This window comes from Gobio gobio (genome assembly GCF_949357685.1).
Source record: "Gobio gobio genome assembly, chromosome: 15".
Classification (NCBI taxonomy): Eukaryota; Metazoa; Chordata; class Actinopteri; order Cypriniformes; family Gobionidae; genus Gobio; species Gobio gobio.
In genome coordinates this window covers 15,527,235-15,553,719 of record NC_137108.1, presented here as the reverse complement: position 1 = coordinate 15,553,719, position 26,485 = coordinate 15,527,235, and the positions used below count along the sequence as shown (strand labels likewise).

General features: G+C 39.0%; 1 protein-coding gene across 2 annotated transcripts in view; it reads right to left on the bottom strand.

Annotated features, from left to right (window-relative positions):
* The window catches only part of cobl (cordon-bleu WH2 repeat protein), a 126,943-nt gene that overhangs the window by 23,157 nt on the left and 77,301 nt on the right, over positions 1-26,485 (bottom strand). For both annotated transcript variants that reach the window (XM_079837453.1, XM_079837454.1), the window contains one exon: positions 15,247-15,769. In XM_079837453.1, the coding sequence (XP_079693579.1) occupies positions 15,247-15,769 (523 nt within the window). The remainder of the gene's footprint in view (positions 1-15,246; positions 15,770-26,485) is intronic.

Sequence of the window (26,485 nt, the reverse complement as noted above, 5' to 3'; positions counted from 1 at the left end):
TTGGGGCACGGCAGGGGGGTTTGAGGTTGCGCCCTCTTTGCAGACTGGCGCATCACATCCTCCTGTGGTCCCAAGGGAAACTGTTGTCCATCAGGGCAATGTATGTCCCGGGGGTCCAAAATCAGGGAGCAGACATCCTGTCGAGGCAGGGGCTGAGGCCCGGGGAGTGGCGACTCCACCCAGAGGTGGTGGAGGCCATATGCAAGAGGTTCGGCCCAGTGGAAGTGGATCTGTTTGCGTCTCGAGAGACGTCCCACTGTCCACTGTGGTTTTCCCTCACGCATCCAGCTCCGCTGGGGCTGGATGCCATGGTGCAGACGTGGCCGAGGCTGCGTCTGTACGCATTTCCCCCGATTGCTCTGCTCCCGGGAGTCCTGGAAAGGGTCCGTCGACAGGGGGTCAGTCTACTTCTGGTAGCACCCCGTTGGCCGACTCGAGCTTGGTTCTCGGATATCATAGCTCTGCTAGCAGGTCAGCCGTGGGAGATTCCTCTGAGGAGGGATCTCCTATCTCAGGCGGCGGGTACGATATTTTACCCCCGCCCGGAGATTTGGAACCTATGGGTCTGGCCCCTGAGGGGACCAGGTACATAGAGGCTGGCCTATCGGCGGAGGTGATAGAGACCTTACTCAGCTCCAGGGCTCCGTCTACGAGGAGACTGTACAGCCTCAAGTGGAATGTATTTTCCACTTGGTGCAGAGAACGTGAGGTGGACCCAGTTAACTGCCCAGTGGCTTCAGTGCTGGAGTTCCTCCAAGATCGTTTTTCTGCAGGGCTTACCCCGTCCACATTCAAGGTGTACGTGGCTGCCATTTCGGCTTTCCACACTCCTCTGGGTGATGGGCCTCTGGGTAGGCATCAGCTGGTTGTACAATTCCTCCGTGGGGCTCGGAGGATGAGGCCTGCGGCTCGGACCAGAGTTCCAACCTGGGACCTGGCAGTGGTTCTCGAAGGATGGCTGAGGCCCCCTTCGAACCATTGGAGTCGGCTGGACCAAAGGATCGGACTCTTAAGGTGGCTTTTCTCCTTGCCATTACCTCTCTCAGGAGAGTGGGAGATCTCCAGGCCTTGGCGGTAACGCCGACCTGCCTGGAGTTTGCCCCGGGAGGAGTAAAGGCCATCTTACACCCTAGGCCGGGCTACGTGCCTAAGGTGCCATCAAGGGTGGTCAGGTCATTGGTCCTGCAGGCATTTCATCCTCCGCCTCATGTGACGGCGGAAGAGGGGAGACTTCACCTACTCTGCCCGGTTAGGGCGCTCAGAGTTTATTTGGCGAAGTCTGCACAGTGGAGGAGATCACAACAACTGTTGGTGTGTTTTGGCTCACCTAAGAAGGGATTGCCTGCGTCTACTCAGACAATCAGTAATTGGATTGTCCAGGCGATTACCATGGCCTATCAGGTGCGCAGTTTGCCTTCACCTGTGGCTGTGAGGGCTCATTCCACCAGAGGCATGGCCTCTTCGGTGGCCCTTCTTTCTGGGGTCCCCTTGCAGGATATCTGCGAGGCGGCCGGGTGGGCTACCCCACACACTTTTATCAGGTTTTATAGCCTGGATCTCCCTACGACGCCTGGTGCTAGGGTGCTCCAGTCCTAGCTGTGCCCGGTTTTCGGCTTCACACTAGGGCAGGCGCTACCCTTCGGTGTGGCCTAGTGGGTACTCGTTCCCCAAAGCGTCGTCCCGATGCAGTGCGAGTTCCCTCGAAAGGGAACTGCTCGGGTTATGTATATAACCCTTGTTCCCTGAGAAGGGGAACGAGCACTGCATCCCGACGCCACACCTCGGCGCGCCTGGAGCGCATGCTTCAGAGCAATTACTACCGCCATTACGTTCCAGCTCCCCTTTTATACTTCCGGGTATGCCGTCACAATGACGTCATCACGCACGCCAATCGGATTGGCCTAGTTGGCATTCTGGTTTCAGATTCGCTGATGCTAAGGGAGCATCCCCAAAGCGTCGTCCCGATGCAGTGCTCGTTCCCCTTCTCAGGGAACAAGGGTTATATACATAACCCGAGCAGTTTTCAGATGTTAAAAATATTTGAACAAAACCTCTTTACTGATTTTTTTTCCCTAAGAAATAAGTATTGGCTTTATATAATAATAATTAATAATAAGTATATTTAGCTTTAAGGTATTCAATTTTTTTATTCATTATGAAGGACACTTGTATATACCCTGTTCATTTATGCAAAATTTATATTCAGGCGAGACACTGCAGGTGAAAACATCGTTTTTTCATGCAGTGGTCAATTTTGAGATTTTGGGCCAGTTTGCTCCCTTAACATGTAAGCTTTCATGTCAAAATAAAAAATATGTTAACATTACACATTAAGGACGGTTATTTCATTATATTTTGTTAACTTGCGCCTTTAGATTTCTACCGGAAATCATCAGAAGTTAGCATTCTAACGCAAGCTCCGGTGCTGTCTCCATTCACAGAAACATGCCATGCCTGGTATGGTCGATGTGAATTTCCCACTATGTGATACGCACTGCCGCTTCCTTGTGTATTGTCCGCCTCACCGCCTGAGAGAAAATGCATGCAGACAACAATTAAAATTAGCTCATAAACGTTCACAGAAAAGACCAAGTAGCAAGACAGTAAAAATAAAGTAAACATCAACAGATTAGATGATGAAACACCGTCAGAATTAGATTCAAATAGTTATAGATGGACATACAACAAACAGGGACAGTTCGTTTGCAGTTCTTGTGACTGTTATTATGTTTGTTTGTTCTCTTCAGCTTAAGGCTATTGCTATTAATAATTTATTCATTTATCAATTTCCATGTTTTAAATATTATACACTACTGATATTAATGAACTGAATATATATTTAGTTTGTAGGTTGGGGGTTTCAATAGTAATGAATGAAATTATACAATATAAAACTTTAAAGGCCGTTTTCTCAAAATTAGTTTTTTTCTCACACTCAGATTCAGAGTCAGATATATCCACTTCAGTAGCACCTACAACAAACACCAACTGTTCCAGTCTTACACTTATCTATATTCTGAAAGCTTTTAAAGAGGGATTTGTTGATATATCATTCCTATCCTGAGTTATAGGTCCTTTAACTCCAAAAAAAACATGGCGAAAATTTATTTTTTAAAGGCTATTGTCAGTATTCTCTAATTTACTAAAGCAAAAAGATATTCAGAATCCCCTCTCTAAAAGCCCTCTCATCGAATATGTCAACAATTAGAACCAAGAATTTTAAACCTGGTCCTTTCCAATTTCCAGATTTTGTTTTTGGAAATGTATGCAAATGAGTGTATATTTAAGTATAGGCCTCATTTGCATATTAAAACAATAATTTACACAAAACTTGTAATACATTTTTTTATGCCAGTAATAAACTGGAGAAGTTTCACAGTGATATCTTGTAATTAAAATTTAAAAAATCCCTATTCACCTGTAGTGTCTCGCCTTAATTCAGCAAAAAATATATATTCAGACCTGCAAACTCACAAGAGGTGAAAAAGGTGACATGTTTACTAAGTAAATTGTTGTAGGGTGGTCTGGGGGCATCGTCCCCCAGGATAAAAGTTTTGTGAATTTAAGATGTAAACAAGAGACTTCGTGGGGCTCACTCCAGTCTATGGGAAGTTGGCCCATTTTAAAATCTTGTGAGGTTTATTGTACTTGCGATTTCAACCCAAACACACTTCCCCCGGGAAAAACAAAACACAAACTCTAAACGATTTACATAAAAATGACGAATTGAGCTGAAAAGCGGCTAGTTTGCAGTAGGTAGTACTTTATTTTACAGTCCTGTTTCGCATGAACATACTATGTATTTATTGTTGTAATGATATTAACTAGGTACTAACCCTGAACCTACCCCTAATCCTTAACTTAAACCCATGTAGTTGCCTTACATTACTCAGTACTTTTGTGGGTAAGTACACTGTAAGTATATTGAAAGTGTTTTTTTTTATTTAATTTTTTATACAGAATGTGCAAACGCAACAAAAAGTGCAAATGTCATTGACCTGTATGTCAATTCTCATATCTCCTGGAGACTTACCTAGCCAAATTATATTTACTGTACTGGTTTAACTTCAGTGAACCATGTTATAATTGTTGAGCTAAGGCCACTCCCTACAAATCCTCACAGAAAATGACATCATGTAATGCCATAAATCTCCTGACTAATCCTGTATGAAATGGGATGACAACCTCTAAGTGCAATCATCTCACAGCTGACATCACAAGAGATGATAATTGTGACCTAAATTATAAAAACTTAGAAGTGCAGACACATCTCAAATCATTTAATAAGAATATGCCACACAGACGCTTAAAGACAAACAAAGTGCACAAAATCTGAAAAAAAAAAAGAAGTTGTGTCAATTAAACTTGGGAGCAAATCCATCAATCAAAAAAGCATTTAGCACTTCAGTCATGCTAATTTAAAGCTTAGCAAGTGTAAACAAAGACCTTTTGTTGCCCTTCATAAACTACCCATCCCTACCCATAAATACAATGATATACATGGTGGTAAAAAGGAGCTAGTAATGTTGATTAGCTTTACTAACAAAACAGAACATACCTTTTCCTTCTAGAGCAAACAGCATGCAACAGTGTAAAACAAGACTAATTTCTTGTACATCACCTGTGCGCATGAGGTTTGAAAAATGTAATTGACTTGTGAACATTACATCACATGCTTTAATAACCATTTTCAAATATCAATTTAAGCTGCTTAAAGAAATGTAAATAAAGAACACTGCTCCAGGACTGTAACTCTGACCATGCTGTATGGTTCCATTCCTTCATCTGACTTCTCAAGCTAATCAGTTGCAATACAAAAAGGCGGATATTTACAGACAAATAAAAAAGTGCTTCAGTCTCAAATCTGGGCTTTCTGTAAGCTGTAGGGATCTAAGCAAAGCAGGCAAGGAACAAGAATAGTGTGGAAGAAGATATATGCAAATGAATAGAAACCCATCAGGCAGAGGGAGGTGAAGAAGGTGAGAAAAGGAAAAGGTGAAGGGGATGAACGTCAGTTCACCAGCGTCCAGAGCGCAAGGAGACAGGTGCACAGCAGTAGACTGCAGAAGAAAAAAAGAGAGGAAAAAGCAAATATTGCTTGATTATAATGTAATACTTAGTGTATACTGCTACATTCTGAATTTTAGTACGCCTCTAAAAGTCCTTGCAAGCACCCCTGACTATTTAGTCACCAAGTAACACCAAGATGCCTTAATATAGAATTCACCATAGACATAAAAAATGTGAGCACAATCCAGCCCCACACACAGGCACATATACACACACATACAAACACATGCAAATTCTGGGAGTGACAACCACATTTAAATACAAGGAGTGATCATTCTGAGTTCCTCCAAAAATTGCAATGTTTGGCATAGTGGTAATCACAACACGTGCTGTGATTCATTTTAGATATTTGAGTAACTCGATATAGCCACATGTCAGAGGCTTTTCAATGGCCTCGAAAGTCACTTCACATATCATATTTTAGAGACAGAACCAGTATTGGGGAAAGTTACTTTGAAAAGTAATGCATTACAATATAACGTTACTCCCTTAAAAAGTAACTAATTGCAGTACTAAGAAAAGTAATGTGTTACGTTACTTTTGCGTTACTTTTTTTTTAACCTGGGCTAGGCTTTTTTTTTTGTTTTTTTAACAAAAAGTATAATTTTTGGGGCAAATGTAAAGGCCCTTTTCACACCAAAATGTACATAAAAAGGCTGAAGGAAATGCAATTTCACGCATGTACAGTAGAGGGCGCAGCTCAAACAAACCTTCTAGCTGTTCTGCCATTCTGGACTGCAGAAGAACGGGATGGAGTTTAACACTTACTTCACTTATAAAAACAAAAAACTACTTGTAATGTGTTACCCCCAACACTGGAAAGAACTATCAGCTTTTATAACTATTGACATTTTAATTTAGACAACACACACACACACACACACACACACACACACACACACACACACACACACACACAAATCAGATGTCCTTGTGTAAATTAAACATAATTAAATAAAACATGTCTTCTTTGTTGTTAAATGTGAGGTTTTCCTTATCATGTAACTGTTTTTTTCTTCTAAGTTAACAGGTGCATTATAAGGTTTTACTTCTTCTACTCTAAGAAAGTACAGGAGTGAACAGAACACCGGGTCTTGGCAACAGAGACTGTGTCAGTAGAACTCAACAGAAAAACGTGCCAAATGAGTCAGCTATTCCAAATATTAAATATGCGTTTTGTGAAAACATTGCAAGCCAGTCCAGAGTTCTGCTCTTCAAAGAGAATAACTCGTTTGTATCCAAACACAAGTCCAATATTTTTAATATGACTTCTTACAACACAAGCTGGATGAAGTGGTTTGCCGTCACATCAATCTCTCATCAAAGAGAGGCAGAGTAAATGGGAATGATATGTGTTGAAATGAGAACTTCCTTCTGAACCTGTCATAGCGAGGACAGTGTGAACCATGAACTCATGGGAAATTAGTAGAGCAGTCACGAGCGGCTCCGTTCACAGATGCTGCTCCACATGATCTGTTAACATTTACATGCGTGGAGCAACTCAAATTCTATCTCTGCATATGCAGTGACTTTGGGTTGCTTAAAACGTTCATCTGGAACGCAATTGTGCACCATTTCAACAGATTTGTAAGGTAAATAATTTATAAACCTACACCAACACATAAAACATCATTATATGCAAACTGTTCATCGCGATTTCAAAATAAAAGTCTAAACCCTCGCTCTATTTTGATGTCCACATGTTCTTATTCAAGAAATTACAGTGGCTATAGCATTTCTATTTTAAAGAAGTTGCCAAATATTAAAGATTAAGTTAACATTTTAATTAAATATTGTTTGGCCAATATTAAACCAGGATTTTATCTGTAAAGTGTAACAACACAAGGTGGTTAGCGCCCTCTGCAGGTATTTTATAAGTTGATTGTTTAAATTATGTATGTTATATTATGCATTTTAAAAGTGTGTTTTTCTATAAAGCAATAATATGATACTTGATTTTGCTACTTTATTTGAAACAATTATTATTGCCTCATTGTTATTATATATGTATTTTAAGTCATTTTTGTGGTGCAGTTATGTTATCACTTTGTAGGCCAAAACGCGGAAGCGAGTTAGCATTTTAGCACTTCTGGTTCCCTCTTACCGAAGTCAAGGTTTTTTTTTAATGGGATTTAGTTTAAATTGCTGAAATAAGGTCTGTGGTGAACAAAAGCTGAAGACACGTTTAATTCTACGACATAAAATAAATCAGTATTACCCCACTCGTGATTTTTTGAAGCTGTTGGGTGTCTTGAAAAAGGCGGTTGATAACAAGTGGCTAAATGGGACTACAGAGGCTGTTGGGGAGATTAAACGTCATCACACCGAAAAGCTAAGCTCAGTCCGCTTTTACAGCCTCATTATGCTCATAATTGTGCTCTTATAAACTATTCTAACTCAGAAGTTCTGGGAAAATGCTTTTAGATAATAACTGAAAGAGTTGTTGGAAGCTTAGTGATGGTGACGTTGAAATCACAGGACCGTGGTTTAGTCCGTTTATAGCTTACCTTTAGCTTTTTACTTCTGGTGACTGCATTCAGGCTGCATTAGGTTCTTCTGTGATAATTATCTTTATGGACAAAACGTGTAAGTATCAGGTGTAAAGAGTACCTGAACACCATACTTGAGTAAAAGTACAGATTCCTTACAGTGCCTTACAGTCACCAATTCTAATACAACTTGAGTAAAAGTCTTAAAGTATTTGATTTTAACAGTACTTAAGTATTTTACTCATACTAAATATAGGTTCAACGATGCACTAGTCCTCGACACCTGCTCATTACCGGCTGCAGTCATGTCCTCATCTCATAAATCAAACACTTGCGATTCATCAACTACCTGCTAATGCACTCGCATTCATGTAAAGTAGTACATGTTAAGTGCAGTAACTAATTACATTTACTCAAATACTTTACACCACTGGTAAGTATCATAAACTTTTGTTGATCACAGAGCTTGTTTTTTTAAGTCTATGGGGAAATCCCATTGGGTTTTCCTCGAGGGAACCAGTGCGATGCTAACTGTCGGTGGGCCAACAAAGTGATGTCATATCTGCACCACTACCACAAACAAATTGTCAAAATAATTGTCAGAGTACCAAAATACAGGCCTTGAATTTTGCCGCAGAATAACGACGTGCGGACACACGCAAAGTTGACATCTAACGAAAGGCAAAAAGGGACATTTAAAACACATTGATAAGCTTAGAAATGGAAAAGTGTAACCAAGCTAAAAGGGAAAAAGTGAGGGTCTACATTGAGGCAGCAGATCTGTAGGAGAAGAACTCAAGATTGTTTTTTTTTTCAGACAAAGCAGAGAGCTGTAAAGAGGGTCTGAAGTTAAAGGTATGGGACATACACTGAGGGGTGGTCTGTACATGATTGTAAAAGGCATCTTGGAGTCCTCCCTAAAGGAAGGGGAAAGGTTAGAGGTGACACCTCTTGCAATGGGTTTTGTCTTGGTTTTTGTAGTAATTGATGGCTAGCACCAGTCTATGTTAATAATTCCATGAGTATGATGCTTTTTAGCAGTGGGACACTCTTTTCTGTTGTTACATATTGCTGGTCTATTTCTCAGATACATCAGCATTCTTTAGTCCAAGAACACTCCTGTTTTTTTTCACCTGTTTGAGTAATCCACCTAATTAGAATACTGGGCTAATTACCAAACACTTCGATTAATTATTAAACTGGGTTAGTTTTTGGGTAGAAAACAAAGTCGTTGAGGCAGGTTGAGGACCTCTTTCCAGTCCTGGTGTTATGATATTCAAAGGACCTTTACATTTCCTCAGAAAAGTATGCATAACCTAAACCATAGTTCTCTCTTTAAAGATGCATGTTCACTCTTAATTCCCCCAAATATTCTTTCGAAGTATAAAAACTGAAACATGCTGTTTGCTTAAGCATTCATTTCCTGTGTTGCATAAGAGTGAACACTTAATACACTCTGTTGAAACAGGAAGGAAATGACATAAAGAGGACAAAGATCATGTTGAAGAAGCCACAGAGTCCAATAACTGAGGTACAAAGGTGCACTAGTCAACCATATCAAGAGCATAACACAGGCCTGCATAAGAACGTACCACAAAAGAAACCATTAGTCCTGAAGAATGATTGAAAACATGTCCAAAAAGCTTGCTAGTGAACTGAAGTACCAAACATCAAGGTTTTTGGCCAAATTTGGAGGGTGTGTGGTGCAAATCGCTGGCCACACTGCAAAGAGTAAAGCATGGGGGTGAGAGCATCATGTTTTGGGTCTGCTTTCATTAGCAGCGAGTGGACGTGTTGTTAAATAGAACAATGACTTTGTAGAAAATTAATCTCTAGGACAATGAACCCTAACACAAGATCAAAGTATCAACGGAGTGTCGAACATAAAGGTGAATGTCCTGAAATGGCCCAGTCAAAGCTTTGATCTTCATCCAAATTTGAATGTGTGGCTCTTCGGAAGACTGTGCTGTATAAATGCCTTCCTAAACAACAAACTGGAAGAATACCTAAAATAGGCAAAAACCAAAAACCAAAACACCAAACCAGTATGCAAAGCTTCTATGTACTGCCATTGATGCAAACAGTGACATTACCATATTACAGTATGTTTGCATGCAGTTCTAATCAAGCTACATTAGGGTTTTGTATAGTTCAGAATCAGGTAAAGTTTCTGTCTGTCTCTTTGTCTATACATGACACAATGTGTAAATGAATACTTGAAGAATTAAATCCACGTCACTTCTGTCTTTTAGAGCAAGACCACAAAAATCTGGACTGATCATTTCAGTTTACATGACATTTAAAAAAAATGCTTTAGTCCATAAATGTAATATTTATAGTGCATGTAAATGCATTTAGTAGGGTGTAGGAATTAACTTTTACTCAAGCAAACAACATATATCAATATTGTGTTTTTTTGTTCTATCAATTTTTCAACAACAATGTAACATTTAAATAATCTTTTCTTTTTTTTTTGCAACAAAATGCCAGTGTTCGGAGATTCAAAGGATTTTGCAATGCTCTGTATATATTATCAATGCTATTCACAAAGCACACTTCAGACCAGAGACTGAAGTAGTCAGCTTATGAGTCATTTGGATGTACTGGAATAAATCGAGGAAAAGAAACAACATGAGTGTAGTTACATCGGTCCTGTTGTGACATCTAAATGTTTACTCATTATCTCGTCCCTCTCCTGTGAAGGTTCTCTGAAGCCAGCAGGAGTTAAAAGGGAAATGATATTAGTGAGGTGTTTTGAGAAGAGATGGGACAGCATTCAGTGAGTAATATATACGTCTCAATAATGCCAGTTCAGCAGCTAATAGAACAAAAGCTCTTTTCAATTACTACGGGGTACGCGTCCACTCATGCTGTCGTGATATGCATTTGGTCTTAGCAGAATAGATCGGCAACACAGCGTCTGCTGTTGATACACTGCTGTGAGAATGTAAGATATACTACACATATACACAAATAGGATATATAAAATTGCTGTAGCAGCTCTATACAAGTGGAGCTAGGGAAGGTAGAGAGTTTCAAAAGGAACTCTGAAAGCGTACTGCAAGCTGCTATAGTGGACACTAACCAGCTGTTTAAATGTTGAGCAGCAAGCTGAATAATCAAGAAAATAACTCCCAGCAACCACCTGAGGAAACTCTTTTCTTTAATTTTGTCTAATTTCTTTAATTGTATTTTGTTAAATGAGTTCAGTGATAAAGCAGTGTAGTAATGCTTGTACAAGGGCCACAGTGAGGAGTTTTTGATCTTTAGATTAGAGTGGAATTTTCTTAACAGTAAATTCATACAGATTGTAATCTATATGCTGGAAAGATTTAAGACCAGTATAAATTTACTACTCCCCTCCTATCGGCCCATTGAGGGGCATGGCTGCTATCTAAATCAAACCTAATCAAGCTTTTCACCAATAAAGATAAAAATCAAAACTGCTATGAGGGGCCAAATTGAAAGGGAAATGGAAATTGACATGAATTACAACATCTACTTTGTAAAATGTTTTTTTTACTATGCCGACTTCTTAATCCTGTCCTAAATCTTTTAGTAAATGTTATTGAATTGAATTATACATACATACATATCCTTTTGTTATTTGTTTCACCTGCAGTTCCTCTGCTTGCATTAAAAAAACAAAAAATCTACAGTATATATACTTTAGAAGTTGGAAGAGGGTAACTGTTAAAAGAAGCTAGGAATGTGGCTTACTGTGTTATGGTTTGATCCAGTGAGAATGGAAATAAGAGACAAGGAAAGAGAAAATGGCTTTTTACCTTTAGGCTGTCCTCTGGGGTGTTTTTTAACCCCGTGTTAAGGCAACTGGGTTAAGCAGCATTTTACAACAACTATTTTGAAATGGCACTGCTTTCAACCCTTAAGTAAGTTGTTCCAGTAAGCCTTAAATGTATAACATGTGAAACCATGTGGTGCTAATATGTTAAGCCATGTTGTTTAGCAATAGACAAGCAACCATAAACTAACTAATGGTAATTTCATTAAATATTCATGCACTTACTGTTTCTGAGGTTTAAAATGTCAAACAGTGATGGCAAACAATATTCAGCTATATGGTTTTTGCAGTATCTTTCAAAAGACTTCGGACATTCAGTATTAACAGTTCAAGTTGACTTTTCCAAAGATAGACATGCTGATATTAAAATAGGTTATGTTGCATGCTGTTTTCCAATCAATGTTAATCACCTCATGAATATGCAAATATACGTTATAAATGTCATAAAGCAAAAAATCTGAAACCTGAATACCCAAGAATTATTACTGAGGGCAAAGTATAAGCAGTGTGAAACAAGCAACAATACAGTTCAAGAGTCAAACCGTCTATATGGGTAACAGATATGTATTATCAATCATAGAGTTGCTCTGTATTGTCTAGTTACATTACATTTCTATATTTATAATAGGTTTCTCATAACTGAGGGTGCTTTCACATCTCTAGTTCGGTTCATTTGGTCCGAACCAAGGGCAAACAAATATACATTGTAGCATTTTTCATCTTTTTTGGTTCCTTTTCACACCACACTGATTGCTTTGGTCCGAACCAGTTGAAACGAACCAAAATGCAGTCACATGACAATATCCACATCACTCATTGGCCATGGCCTATTTCCTAAACTGCGACTGCGCGGGCTGGCCATAATCTATTACATAGTTTTTATACACCACAATATGCAAACAATACATTTCTATAATGAAGTGCGGATGCGGCTAGAAAACAACGTTCTAGTGCACTGCAAACGGCGAGCGCGCATCGCTCATCACTTCAAGCGCTGTTCTTGTGAGTTTTCGAAAGTTGGGACCTAATATGGTCATCAGACCAAATTTCTATGAACTTTGTCCGCGAGCTGCCATGCTAAAGTGCAAACTGTCAACAAACACTTCCTCATCACATAATCCACAGCGCAGCTGACTACGGCAGCTGGTTTAGTCCAGAAATGATCAGTACTTTTTGCAGTTGGGTCTGTTCAAGGTCGGATCACGTTTTCACCACAAACGAACCGATCAAGAGTTCGTTTGAAAGCGTACCGAGACCACCTCTTCAAGGAGGTCTCGGTATGGTTGTTTGGTCCGCTTTTGGTGCGCACCCGAGTGCGATTGCTGCTTTCACACCTGACCAAACAAACCGCACCAAAGGGGAAAACGAACTCTAGTACGATTCAACCGAACTAAATGGGTCAGGTGTGAAAGCAACCTGATTCTCGTTGGTGCAGATTAATCTTATTCCCATAACCAGCTTCTTAGGAGACACATGGGAAAGAAAAAAAAAAATTAAATAAATGGCATCCCACACCCTCTCTATACTCCTTTTAGCTTTTACACCTAAACTTTGTAGATTTTTATAAAAGTTTGTGGTCAATGCTTGGTAGACAAAAGCACAGTTCTTTAATGTTAGTATTTTTTACGACAAAAGAGGGTTTAAGCTGGCACAAGCTGTTAGTAAATCTGGCCCTAAGAATTTATTAGCCAATTGCTAATGATAGATATTATTTAGTCACCCAGAGTGAAGATTTAGTCGCATATGCAAGTGATTTACTCACATTTTAGAGGGCTGCAAAGAAACTGCAGTTTGTTTCCTTGGAAAATGTGAAAAGTATACCAAGTACGCTAAGCGTACCTGACCAGCCGAACTGTATACTTGTATGTACAAAGTATACTTAATTTGATAGCATGCACAAACACAGCCGTTTTACACACTCACACTAGAAACTGCACAAGCACACAAGAAGGTTTCACCTTTAAACCAGTGTCTGAACTATTTCTTTCCAGAAGTTGACTGATAAAATGTCTTTATATTAGAGTTGCTGGTGTCTCTTGGTGTCTATAGTTATTGTGGTCTCCGAGTGCTTATTTTTGTTGTTCCTCATCTTCCATTAATTTTTCAACAGTGATACAACGGACAAATTGTGGAACAACTAAGCAGCACAAAAAATCAATGTGCAAGTGTGATCTGAGTGTATGGAGTAAGCGCAGGAAGAAAGATTTGGCTGTGTATATAGTGCACGTACAATGCTGAAAGCAGAATTTACTTCACACATACTATACACACTCTACTAAATGCATAAAAAACAAAGTATACTTTGGCATTTATTTGTACGTTGGAAACGGTTTACCAGAAACATCTTGGCTGAGGGGTGATATGTTGTGCTCTCAGAAATCAGTGATGTGTTATAAAGTTGGCCTGGAGCTTGGCCTGTCGCGATTAGTCGATACAATCGACTGCGACGACGCTGATAATTAGTCGACGTCAATATTTTTAGTCGACTGGGTAAGTTGGGTACGATATGAAATTGTATTAGTACCGGTACTTTAAAAATGACAGCACTCTAATAAGAGCAGTATTTCTTAATTTGCGTCGATGTGTGACAGCAGGAGTGAGGACGTGTGTGTGAGCTCTGCTTCCCCCGTTCACTAAACAATGGAAGCAGAACAGTCAAATATATACGCGCAGCTCAGGAAAAAGAACGCAACAGAAAAGTGCAGTGCGGCCGGGACGTGCTCGTGCATGCTGCCTGACTCTGACCTGAAGCGCGCGCAGCCGCAAACACGCCTTTCACTCAGACAGATCGCAACGCCAATTTTGCGGATTATTGGGTTTGAATGGTAAAAAATATGTACAAATGCAAGTCCTGGCGAGTATTGTGGTAAACGCAGTCAGATATGTCTTTAGTGAACGTATACAGATTTGAATGAGAAATCGGGTGTTACAATGAATTTGGTCCGTGCAGCTCTTAAAGAGGCAGACCTAATATTCTGTGTGAAGCAGGGCAGGGCAGGGCAGGAACATGCTGTTAAGTGAGTTTTTAGGGTTTTTTAGCCACAATTCTTTTTAAACAATTATAAAACAATGAATAGTAAGTTCTGTCATATTATTCAATTACTTTTACTGTTTTTTGCAATGGTATGGATTCAGTATCGGTATTGAGGTATTTTAGTCTGGTATCGTATCAAAGTCATAATTTTAGTATCGTGACAACACTATTCTATATAAAAAGTATTTGCTGATATTCTCTTTTTTTGTTATGTTTGTTTATAAATGTGTACCTTTTTACATTTTTACTCTATTAGTTTTACATTTTGTCAAGGGCTTGTTTACATTTATACTTTTTTTATAGTACACTACTGAAGGCCAACGTTGCAAGTTAAATTAAATGTTTTTAAGTAAAATTGTTGAAAATTATTGTGATAAATTAGTCAATAATTTAGTCGATAGATTAATCGATATAAAAATAGTCGCTAGTGGTAGCCCTACCTGGAGCTGAACATGAAAACTCAATATACTGGTCTTGTTTACCTGCTGTCCCCTCTCTCACATTCCAGATTCAATATTAAACTGATTTAGTGTGGTTGAGTAAGTGAAGGAGATGGTGAGTTGATGTAAAACTCAGCATGCGCTTTTAGACGTGCAGCTTCTGGCGGCAATTTGACATTATCTTTCCATTTTATAGTCATGTGTTGAACAGGAACTCGTTGTTAAAATGCCAGCAAATCAGCATCTGCAATTTGCCAGCTTAAAGAGCTATAATAATGCTGAAAAAGTTACAGCTAATTCTATTTTCTGCTTTCAGTACTGCATTTTATAACATTGTTCTAAACGCTATTTAAAAAAAATTTTTTTTAAATGTTTTTTGTTTTTTTATGGAAACAGATATTGGTACATTACCTATTCCACTATTACGGTTATTCTCCATCTCTTCCATTTTTAGCTCCATCTCTAGCTCTGGGTCTTCGGGAGTTGGATCCACTGAACTTGGACCTGGTTCTTGTTCTGGCATAGTGAGAGGAGCTGCTTCTTCCTTGTATTCAGGTTCTGGTTCAGGTTCTGGTGTAGATGTGCTGTATGCAGCTATCACATGAGCCTGATGTGTGATAGGTTCTTCAGTAAGACTGCTGCTGCTGGATCCTGCAGCTGCATCATCACCGCTGGAGCTACTGCAGATGGACCGGGCTGGCTCTGAATCCTCAATACTATGGCTTAGGTCAGAGTCATTAGCTGGAGTTGAGGCTCTAGAAGCTGGCAGCAGGGTCCTTTCAACTGGAACCGGGATGCAGGGGGCCCGTACAGGTGCAGTAGGCACAGAGGTGGAAATAACTGGCTCGGGTGTACTGGGGGACGGTGTGGGTGGAGGTGCTGGAGCCTTCCGCTTCTTTAGCAGGTTGTGTGAGGACGGAGAGCCGAGGTTTATCTATAGAGGGAGACAGTGGACAAATATAAATGTTTGAATGTATGGTACGTCAGGGTGGTTTAGGGTATTGCTATATGGTTGCTAAGGTGTACTGAGTGTTTTTTACTGCTATGTCATTAGAATGTTGTGAGCGCAAGGGTGTTGCTTGCTATCTTAAGTAAAAGCACTCTATGTCTATGTTTACACCTGGCATTAACATGTGTAAGTGTATCCACACTAGCCCACATTAAAAGCCAGGTGAAAATGCACCCAAGGCACCACTGTTGGTCTAGAATGGATTTTGGCACACTACCATTCAAAAGTTTAGTAAGATTATTATTTTTTTTTTTTTGGAAAGAAAGAAATGAAAACTTATTCAGCAAGGATGGATAAAATTGATCAAATGTCACATTTAAAGGAATAGTTCACCCAAAAATGAAATTTAGCCCAGGTTTACTCACCCTCAAATCATCCTAGGTTTAGTAGATGACATTCTTATTTTAGATGAGTTATATTAAAAAATGTCCTGGCTCTTCCAAGCATTATAATGGCAGTGACTTGTTGGTTAATTTTTGAAGTCCATAAAAGTGCATCTATCCATCATAAGGGGCTTAATAAAGGCCTTCTGAAGCAAAGTGCCGCGTTTGTGTAAGAAAAATATTCATATTTAAAACTTTATAGGCAAAAATAACTAGCTTCCCGCGGTCAGCAGTACGCAAGCCGACTTACGGCGAAAGAGTAACCCTTGACCCTTGACCAGAAGCGCAGAGGACAGAGCAAAAAAAAACAAAGGTCATGAATTAGAAGTCTAAAAAGAGAATTTCAAAGAGAAATGGCGGAGAATTTCGATATAAGAGAAGAGGGGCTTGAGTTTGTTGCCCAGCCCTATCCGCGTGAGGTGTCAAAGCTTGTGATGCTCTTATACATCGCGTGAACTATCCCTTTAACCCCCTCGAGACGGCGGTCGCGCCGGTGCAATCGGCTGGCTTTTTTTCTTATCAGTGCCAAAGAGACTCAAATAAGTCGTTTTTTTATCATTCAGGCAAGTGTTATACATCATTATAATCTGTTTTTTAGTTTAAATTTTTTTTGTGTACAGTCACAATAAAATCAAATTGTTGTGCTCTTTGCAAAATAAGGGAAACATGATTTGCGATCTTCAGCCTCTCTGTAAATGATGTCTAATCTGATTCTCTTCAGAAAATGACCTGTAGTTTAGTGAAAATATATCACACAAATATAAGACATATGTCTAAAGAAACGTTGAAATTTCAGGTTTTAAATCATGTAAATCAAAACGAAAACAAATATTCTGTGTTTATGTAATCTGTGTGAAAATTGAGAGATTTCAGTCAACTCATTATGACTCATTATCCGCTAATGCAGCCACGCCCACGGACCGCGTGCTCATTCAGATTCAAATACAAGGCGATCAATGCGTCGACGCCCACACACACATCAACTCAAACAAACAGATCAAGTGAAGCTATGGTTCGGATACATCGCTTTGAGATGCGTTGAGGAATAATCCTGGAATAATTCTCCTCATGGAAAGCTGATTCAGGGCTCATTGTAAGGTAGGCTAAGTTTATTCTGTTAGCATCTGTGAATATTAAATGCAAAAAGACAGTTTAAATATAAACCCTGATGCAACATGACGCAAGACTGTTTAGACAAGATTTATTTGGCCTGTTTTCGTTTTGTATAAATTTTATCTTAATTTGAATCAATGTTTTTAATATACTTACTTCTTATTTTCTAAGTCATCAATATAACAGACAATAGCCTTAGCGCTGCATTGCACGCGTGTCTCAAATGAACTGAAGATGGAAATGATATTTGAGTATTAATTGCCTTTTTTACAGTGAATATTGTTTTGTATAAATTGTATCTTAATTTTAATCAATGTTTTTAAAACTAATTTTGCTTCATATTGATGTTTAAATATTATACCCTATGTAATTTTTTTATTTAATATCAAAGTTTGTCAGAAATTATTCTGGAGTTTTGTTCTGTAGAAAGTGTTTTTTTTGTTTTAGAAAGTAAGATTTATTTGGATTATTTTCGTTTTGTATAAATTGTATCTTAATTTTAATCAATGTTTTTACTATATTTGATATAATATAAAAGACTGGTATAATAAATATATTGGTATATTTGATACCAATATAGCAGACAATAGCCTTAGCGCTGGCTCATGCATTTCACGTGTTTCTGACTGAAGCTCGAAATTATATTTGAGTATTGTGTGTATGATAGTTTACAAAATCAAATGTTTCAGAAAATGTTTGCCATTGAAATGACTGGGAAAAAGTGTCCCAATCAACCTAAAGTCACACTATACTATTTGAAATCATGATTGCATTACATTTATGTTGTTTTAAATCCCAATTTTTCTTATAACATTCATCATTACCAATTATTCTGTTATTTGTATTTATTGAATTTTGAATTGGGTTCAGTGTCACAATATTACAGTTTTTTTTTTCAAAAACATTTTTGATTGAAATCTTGTTTCCTTTTTTGGCAGATAATTTAGCTTGCTTTAAGTTTAAAAACTTTAAGTAGAAAACATTTTACAGAAAACTATTTTTTTTTACTGTTACTGTACTTATCTAGTAAACCTAAAATCTAGTAGGCCTACCTGAAGCTCATTTATTACACAGCTCATTATTATGCAGGTATTTTGTTTCTCAGGAGTGATTACATTATTATTCATGGTTCGTTCACGCCTACTCGCATAAGGCCTGAGTAAAGAAAAAGTGTTTTACAAAATGTAAATTAATATATTGTTTTATGTGAATGAGTAGGCTCAATGATTCTCACATCATTTTGAAGCAAAAACTCACACACATTATTCAAAGGGCTTGTGAACACATATCTATTGTGTGTTGAAGCCTTAATTTAAAAAAAAAATGTTTTGTTTAAAAAAAAATCATATATAAACATTATTCTCTCAAAAATACAAGCATGTACATACATGTTGCTCCGATATTATGGTAGCCCAGTTTGTGCTGAATACAGTGTAATTACACTTTTGCCATTTATGTGTTTACAAGCAACTGAAAATAGCACAAATGTCAGAGCATGTCAAAACTTCTAAAGGGCCCCAAAAGAGCTCAGACTTCAGAGGGTTAAGATGTTTTCATTGTTAAAAAAAATCTATTTAAAATAAATGTTGCTATTTTATTATTATTTTCGCTTTCTATTAAATCAAAACATCCTGAAAAAATGCATCACAACTGTTTTCAACATTGATAATAATAAGAAATGTTGCACTATGGCATGATTTCTGAAGGATCATGTGACACTGAATACTGACTATTTGCTGCAAAAAATTCAACCTTGGCATCACAAGAATAAATTACATTTTAAAATATACAGTGGGGAAAACAAGTATTTGGACACTGCCAATTTTGTAGGTTTTCCTACTTACAAAGCATGTAGATGTCTGTAGTTTTTATCATAGGTACTCTTCAACTGTGAGAGACGGAATCTAAAATAAAAATCCAGAAATTCTTTTAAATAATTAATTAGCATTTTATTGCATGACATAAGTATTTGATCACCTACCAACCAGTAAGAATTCCGGCTCTCACAGAGCTGTCAGTTTTTCTTTAAAGGGGCTATATGCAACTTTTTCCCCAAAATAAACGTAACAATAGCCTTTTTATTTTAACATTTATGACTCAAACATCTCCTGATGAGCATACTGACACCTTGTCCGCTCACAGTGGGTGCACCTATAAGCCTGTATCCTATTTTTCCTATTTTCAGGCGGGTCGTTTTTTTCCCGCACTGTCTGCGGATGTGACGTCACCACCGCTGCGAGAGCGAGCAGAAAATAAGAGCAGTTCTGTTTTTTGGCCACAGGTGTCAGTCGCGAGTTTAAATTTCAGAAAAACGCATATAGCCCCTTTAAGAAGCCCTCCTGTTCTTCACTCATTACCTGTATTAACTGCACCTGTTTGAACTCGTTACCTGTATAAAAGACATCTGTCCACACACTCAATCAAACAGACTCCAACCTCTCCACAATGGCCAAGACCAGAGAGCTGTTTAAGGACATCAGGGATAAAATTGAAGGCCTGCACAAGGCTGGGATGGGCTACAGGACAATAGGCAAGCAGCTTGGTGAGAAGGCAACAACTGCTGGCGCAATTATTCGAAAATGGAAGAAGTTCAAGATGATGGTCAATCTCCCTCGGTCTGGGGCACCAAGCAAGATCTCACCTCGTGGGGCATCAATGATCTTGAGGAAGGTGAGAGATCAGCCCAGAACTACACGGCAGAATCTGGTCAATGACCTGAAGAGAGCTGGGACCACAGTCTCAAAGAAAACCATTAGTAACACACTACGCCGTCATGGATTAAAATCCTGCAGCGCACGCAAGGTCCCCCTGCTCAAGCCAGCGCATGTCCAGGCTAGGGATGTGACGGTGAGGACATTTTCCCACCGGTTAATTGATGTGTGACAACACCGGTAATACCGGTATCACCGGCGGAGGCTTTTAAATCACTAATTCTATCTAACCGAAGGTAACATACACACGACCGCTCTGAACTGAAAACACGCCAGTGCGCACACACCGTGAATGACAGCTTGTCTGTAAATGCACGCTCTGTGAGGCCATGGGTGCGTCTCAATCAGTTCCCTAGTTCATAAGTCAGGGCACTGATCAAGCATTGATCAGTCTATGATTGAGATGCACGCCAGGAATGAATAACAGTTCCTCCGTAAAGCCTTGTTTATACTCGACGCGCCCGCATGAGCGCGAGGGTGCGCGCGGCAAAAATAAATGCGCGCAGTCAGTGTAGTGCGGAGGCTCGCACTGCGGAGCCAGGCGAAAGTAAACAATGCGCGCTTTGTGCGGCCGTGCACATTTTACTTTCGGTTTTGAATTAGCGCCAATTCGGCTGCGGGTTTCTTGAATTGTGGGTTCATTAGCCTATTATTTTTAATGAAAAACGCAACAACAAAACAAATGACAAACTCCCTTAAATAGGCGCTTTTACGTTTCGCTTTGAAACCAAATCTTCCGCGATCATCTCAGTCAGCTCCTCACTCTTAAATCTGATGAATGACTCCTGCCGCTGCCGAGACTCACGGTCGGATCCTGCTTTATTAAGCAGATACGTTCAGTTTTTATTTGTATTGTCTGTTCTCTAACTGAACTAAATTATTTTATTACTATAAAAAAATCAAAAAGACGGTGGGCGGTGTCACGGTGGGCAAGTGATGTAACCGGTGTTGAGTCTGGACACCGGTAACACCGGCAACACCGACTATCGTAGCAAGCCTAGTCCAGGCCCATCTGAAGTTTGCCAATGACCATCTGGATGATCCAGAGGAGGAATGGGAGAAGGTCATGTGGTCTGATGAAACAAAAATAGAGCTTTTTGGTCTAATCTCCACTCGCCGTGTTTGGAGGAAGAAGAAGGATGAGTACAACGCCAAGAACACAGTCCCAACCGTGAAGCATGGAGGTGGAAACATCTTTCTTTGGGGATGCTTTTCTGCATAGGAGACAGGACGACTGCACAGTATTGAGGGGAGGATGTATGGGGCCATGTATCGCGAGATCTTGGCTAACAACCTCCTTCCCTCAGTAAGAGCATTGGAGATGGGTCGTGGCTGGGTCTTCCAGCATGACAACGACCCGAAACACACGGCTACAACTAAGGAGTGGCTCTGTAAGAAGCATCTCAAGGTCCTAGAGTGGCCTAGCTAGTCTCCAGACCTGGACCCAATAGAAAATCTTTGGAGGAAGCTGAAAGTCCGTATTGCCCAGCGACAGCCCCGAAACCTGCAGGATCTGGAGAAGGTCTGTATGGAGGAGTGGGCCAAAATCCCTGCTGCAGTGTGTGCAAACCTGGTCTAGAACTACAGGAAACGTATGATCTCTGTAATTGTAAACAAAGGTTTCCGTACCAAATATTAAGTTCTGCTTTTCTGATGTATTAAATACTTATGTCATGCAATAAAATGCTAATTAATGACTTAAAAATCATACAATGTGATTTTCTGGATTTTTGTTTTAGATTCCGTCACTCACAGTTGAAGAGTACTACCTATGATAAAAGACCTTTTTACAGACCTCTACATGCTTTGTAAGTGGGCAAACCTGCAAAATTTGTAGTTTTGTAGGAACTTGAATATTTTAAACCAACATAAGACATTCTGAGAAAGCCGTGGTTCGTAAACATACGCAATTATTTCACCACATGGTTGCAGTGCTCTTCTAAATAGTGACCGCGGCGCTACGGTGTGTGCGAGATCTGATGGTTAAGATCATAATGAACATATTTATTTATTTGTATTTATATATTTTAGTCATTTTTCATTGACAATCATTTCAATGTATGTAATTCACACATTTATGCCAAAATTCTTAATTTATATTCAAAGTAGTCACGCTGTCAACACGTTACTGTTTAAGATTAATTAAATGTTTAACATCATTAAATTTCTTTAAAGCAGTTACCGCACATTCATTCATCTATTTTGATACTGTTCTTATGAAACTTAACCATGGTTTTACTACAAATAAAACCATGTAAATTCCAGGTGTAAAAATAGCCTACAATATTCTGGTCACTGTATATGACTTGAGTTCCTCCTTCAAGTCTGAACATTTACAAAAGTAATAACTACTCTTCGACAAAATCCCAAACCATAAGTATAGACAATAGCAACAGTGATGCTTCCATTAACAAGCATCACTTATATGGAAGGCAAAAATGCTTCATGAGTTGCAAATGTATATGAAAGTAAACAAAAGACAAGCAACTTGCCCAGATATGGAAGAGATATAATAGGATGTAAAGTTCCTTTGGGGTCAGTTTTAGATCAGAGAACAAGATATAGTAAGTAGAATAAAGAATGAACTGAGTCATAACTTAAAACATGACATCAGTACAAGTTCTTCTCAGCTCACTGATGTAAATCACATCATGAAGGGTGAACCACAGCGCTGCAGCGCAGATGTAATCAAATTTCTGTCAAATTCAGAACTTTGTCAGAGGGGACAAACAAATGTAATAAACTCAAAGACAAAACATTGCAGATAGTAAAAAAGGAGCCACTCTCTCTTTAAAAGGGAGCAATGTTCTGCCCTTTTTTGTATCAGCTTGCATTGTATTGACTGGAATATACAGCTTTAGAGTGCTACAGGTTGATAAGGACATACAAAAATTCAGACTAATATTTAAGAATCGAATAGCTGCAAATGTCGTAGTTTATCGTTTAAAAAAAAAGTTAAGCCACCAAAATACATACTGTACTGTACATGAATCAGCTTGCTTTGGCTTGTCGAGACACCAGTAACCAGCCTGAAAGACTCAATTCCAGTACAATTCCATGTATGAACCATGAAATCACAAACAAGCTACAGTATGTTGGAAATGAACAAGCCTAGGAGGAATGTTCCTGGGTTCCATGCTCAAATGTGGGTCAGAGGTGAGAAAAACATTGAAGTGCATGACATATTCACACTCTGTATGTTGAGAACAAAAGAAATTGGTCAACATTGACTGTTATAGCATTTGTTTAACAAGTGCCTCCCTTTTGTAACTATTCATGTTCCATTACTTGAAATCAATTGTTGCAGTTTAATTGATGCTCCTTCTGTGAAAACAACAATGGCGAACATACACTTCAATAAGTTGATGGGTCGCTGCCACCTGCATTAAATCCTATGCTTTGGTGAACCTTAGTAGCATAGGCAATGTGACAGAAAACAGTAGTAAATGAAAAACATGAAGTAAGATTAATACATTTCTTTAGAGGTATTTTTAATTGTTAGTTTATGTTAACTAGTAGTTAACTAATGTTAACAATTGTACCCTAATTGTGATGCGTTACGAGTTAGTTTGAATCACTTGGCAATTGATTGACATCCTGAGTCCTGCATGGGTTCTGTTTGGTAAACCCCTCACCCAGGTTGTCTCTCCTGAATATCTGGAGTGTATAGGCTACGTGATAGGTCTTCTTAGCAACATGAAAAATAAAACTTTTATTCAACTATATTAGGGGTGGGCGATATTCCGGTAGACATGACTAAGCGGTAGAGATTTTGGACAATCATCTCGATGTTACGCTCATGTGACATTGCTGTGCTGTGTGGTCACGAAAGCATCATTTGCATGCGCTTTAAAGCATTGTGGTTTAAAAACAAGCGATTTTCAACCATTGAAAGTGCAGTAAGCAGCGAAAGATAACTCATTTCGCTGTCATGAAGTCACTGCTCATAAAGCGTGAGTACTGAACCACTTAATTGGGCTTCAAAGGTTAAACACATGTACTTATAAATAAAAACCATGTCTAAGCCATATGTTTCATGATATATGTACATAATACAAGGATCCTCATGGGGTTTTTAATCTGTGTGTGCACCACACACTTAACCCTCTGACCTTTAATCTACAACCGAGCAGCACAATGTATGATTTCACTCCTTTGGCATGTTAAAGTTTTAATGTTGAGCGGATGAGAGAAGGGACGGAAGGAGTGCTTAATTACAGGCTATGAAGGCCAGGGTCTCACCGCACTCACACAGAGCCGTTGGGTTACATTTCACAGCAGGCTGGCTGGTCATTCATCTTTCTGCTCCCTAGCTCCGTAACTTTGAGTACTGCTTCAACTTTCCCCTACATAGTGCTCAGAGCGGAAAACACACAGAAACACAGCATGTTTCTCTAGGTTGTTCTTATGCATACGTGCACATGCATGTATGCAATCACACATTCAGGGTTTTTCAGAAAAAGACCTTAGACTTTGACGGGTGTCATAGAGGAATGTAGGTAAAGGATGGCAGAATTTTCATTTTTGGGAAACGTATGCCTTAAACTAGCTTAACCAGTAATATTTCCCTGCTTAACTAACTGCAAGACTATGCTGGTTGATCAGCTTCACTACCTTAACCAGTTTAGATGAAGAGCATCATGCTGGTTCACCAGCTAGACCAACACTAGCAGGCATGGAACTTCACACAAAGCAGGTTAGCAGGTTAGGCTACTGAAGGCTACACAAAGAAAGGCAATTGTTAAATTTGACAATTTTAGCTAATGCAAAAACAGTATTATTGTGATATATTATTACGTTTTCTATTTTAATATATTTTAAAGTGTAATCTATTCCTATGATGGCAAAGCTGTATTTTTCAGCTGTAATTACTCGTCTTTAGTAGGGTTGGGTATTGAGAACCACTTCCAAATTTCCAAGAACCGTGGATTTGATAAGACACGCATTTCGTTTCCGCTTTTTGATGACTGCATGCATTTTAATGTGATTTTAAACCATTCAAATGCAAGAAGACACGAAAGTTGGGAACATCTAATGTGCATGCACAGAAAGCCACTACACATATAGTGAGTTAAGTTCTCTTTCTGTTCTTTCAAGAAGCATCTACTTGCACTTGAATGGACAAATAATAAACACCGCTCATTATTTTCGTTCGGGACGAAACAAGTGATTGGCTTGGGTGACTGTCACTCTCTCTCGTTACCATGGCTACCACCCCTTTTGCTACAGGATCTACCCACATGCACGCACCCCAGTGTTGCCAAGTCGGGCTACTTCAACACTGTTGCCACGGGCTGTTTTTCATGTCCGCGGGTTGAAGCGACCCCAATTATGTGATATTTTGCCCCGGGATTTGCGAATTTTAGCAGGCAGCCCTACCAAAAAGACACATATTTTACCCCCCAAATGCGCTTTTAACCGGAGAAACACGATTGGGTTTGTTTTGGGCTAGTTTTGAGTAGCAATTGGGCGGATTTTGTTGTAAAAAAACCTGACAACTGGCGCACCCGTTTGATTTGAGGAGTTCAAGAGGCTGTATTTCTGCTGGACAGGTAATCTTTCATTTTGATTATACATTTTTTTGGTTTATGTTTTCATGAAGTATGTATCACTAGCACACGTAGCTGCCTAATATAGCTAACATAACATCACTAGCATAAAGTTACAATGTTATACACTTAGCGAACCATTAGTAGAGATGATAAATACTCAATATGCTTAGCTCAAGTTGATCGCTGTCGTGTTGAATTTCGCAAAATGTAACTTTAGATAACAAAATGCATGTGTAAAAGCTAGTACACCGCATCCAGGAACTTTTTTTAGAACTAATTTAGCTTTAGCTACTACGCTCTGTCTAAACTCTTTTACCATGTTCACTGGGAACTTTACCTGCACGTTTATTTCGGCCCTTGGTTTGTTTTTATATTCTCTACCAATGTTTACTGATGTTTTTATCTTGTATCTGTGTGTGTCGTAGACACTGTGTTGTGTGTGTATTTTAAACTTTACCAGTATCGTTATTCTAGCATGATAGTGAGTACTAAAAGACATCTTATTTGTTTATATTCATAATGATAAAGTTAGATTTTTTTATTACATGTGATTCTGACATGATGTCATTGTCACTGCATGAACTTCTTCTCTGCTCGTCTCAGGTAAATAATGCGTCTTTCAGCTGAGCGGTCTGCGTAGCGTGTTCATGTGTTTTGGGGGCGTGGCTTTGGAAAGAGCCCAGAAGGGAGAAGGTGGAGTGAATGGAAATAATGAGCTGTCTTTAAAACAGACACTCAATTTTTATACTTTCTTTTTCAGAGTACTTACATTTTAATTATGTATTGATATATAAAGAAAGTTTAAACAAATTTGGAAAAAAAGTTTTTTAACCAAATCTTACCTACCCTACCTTTAATGTCAATAAACGAACAAAAAAAGAG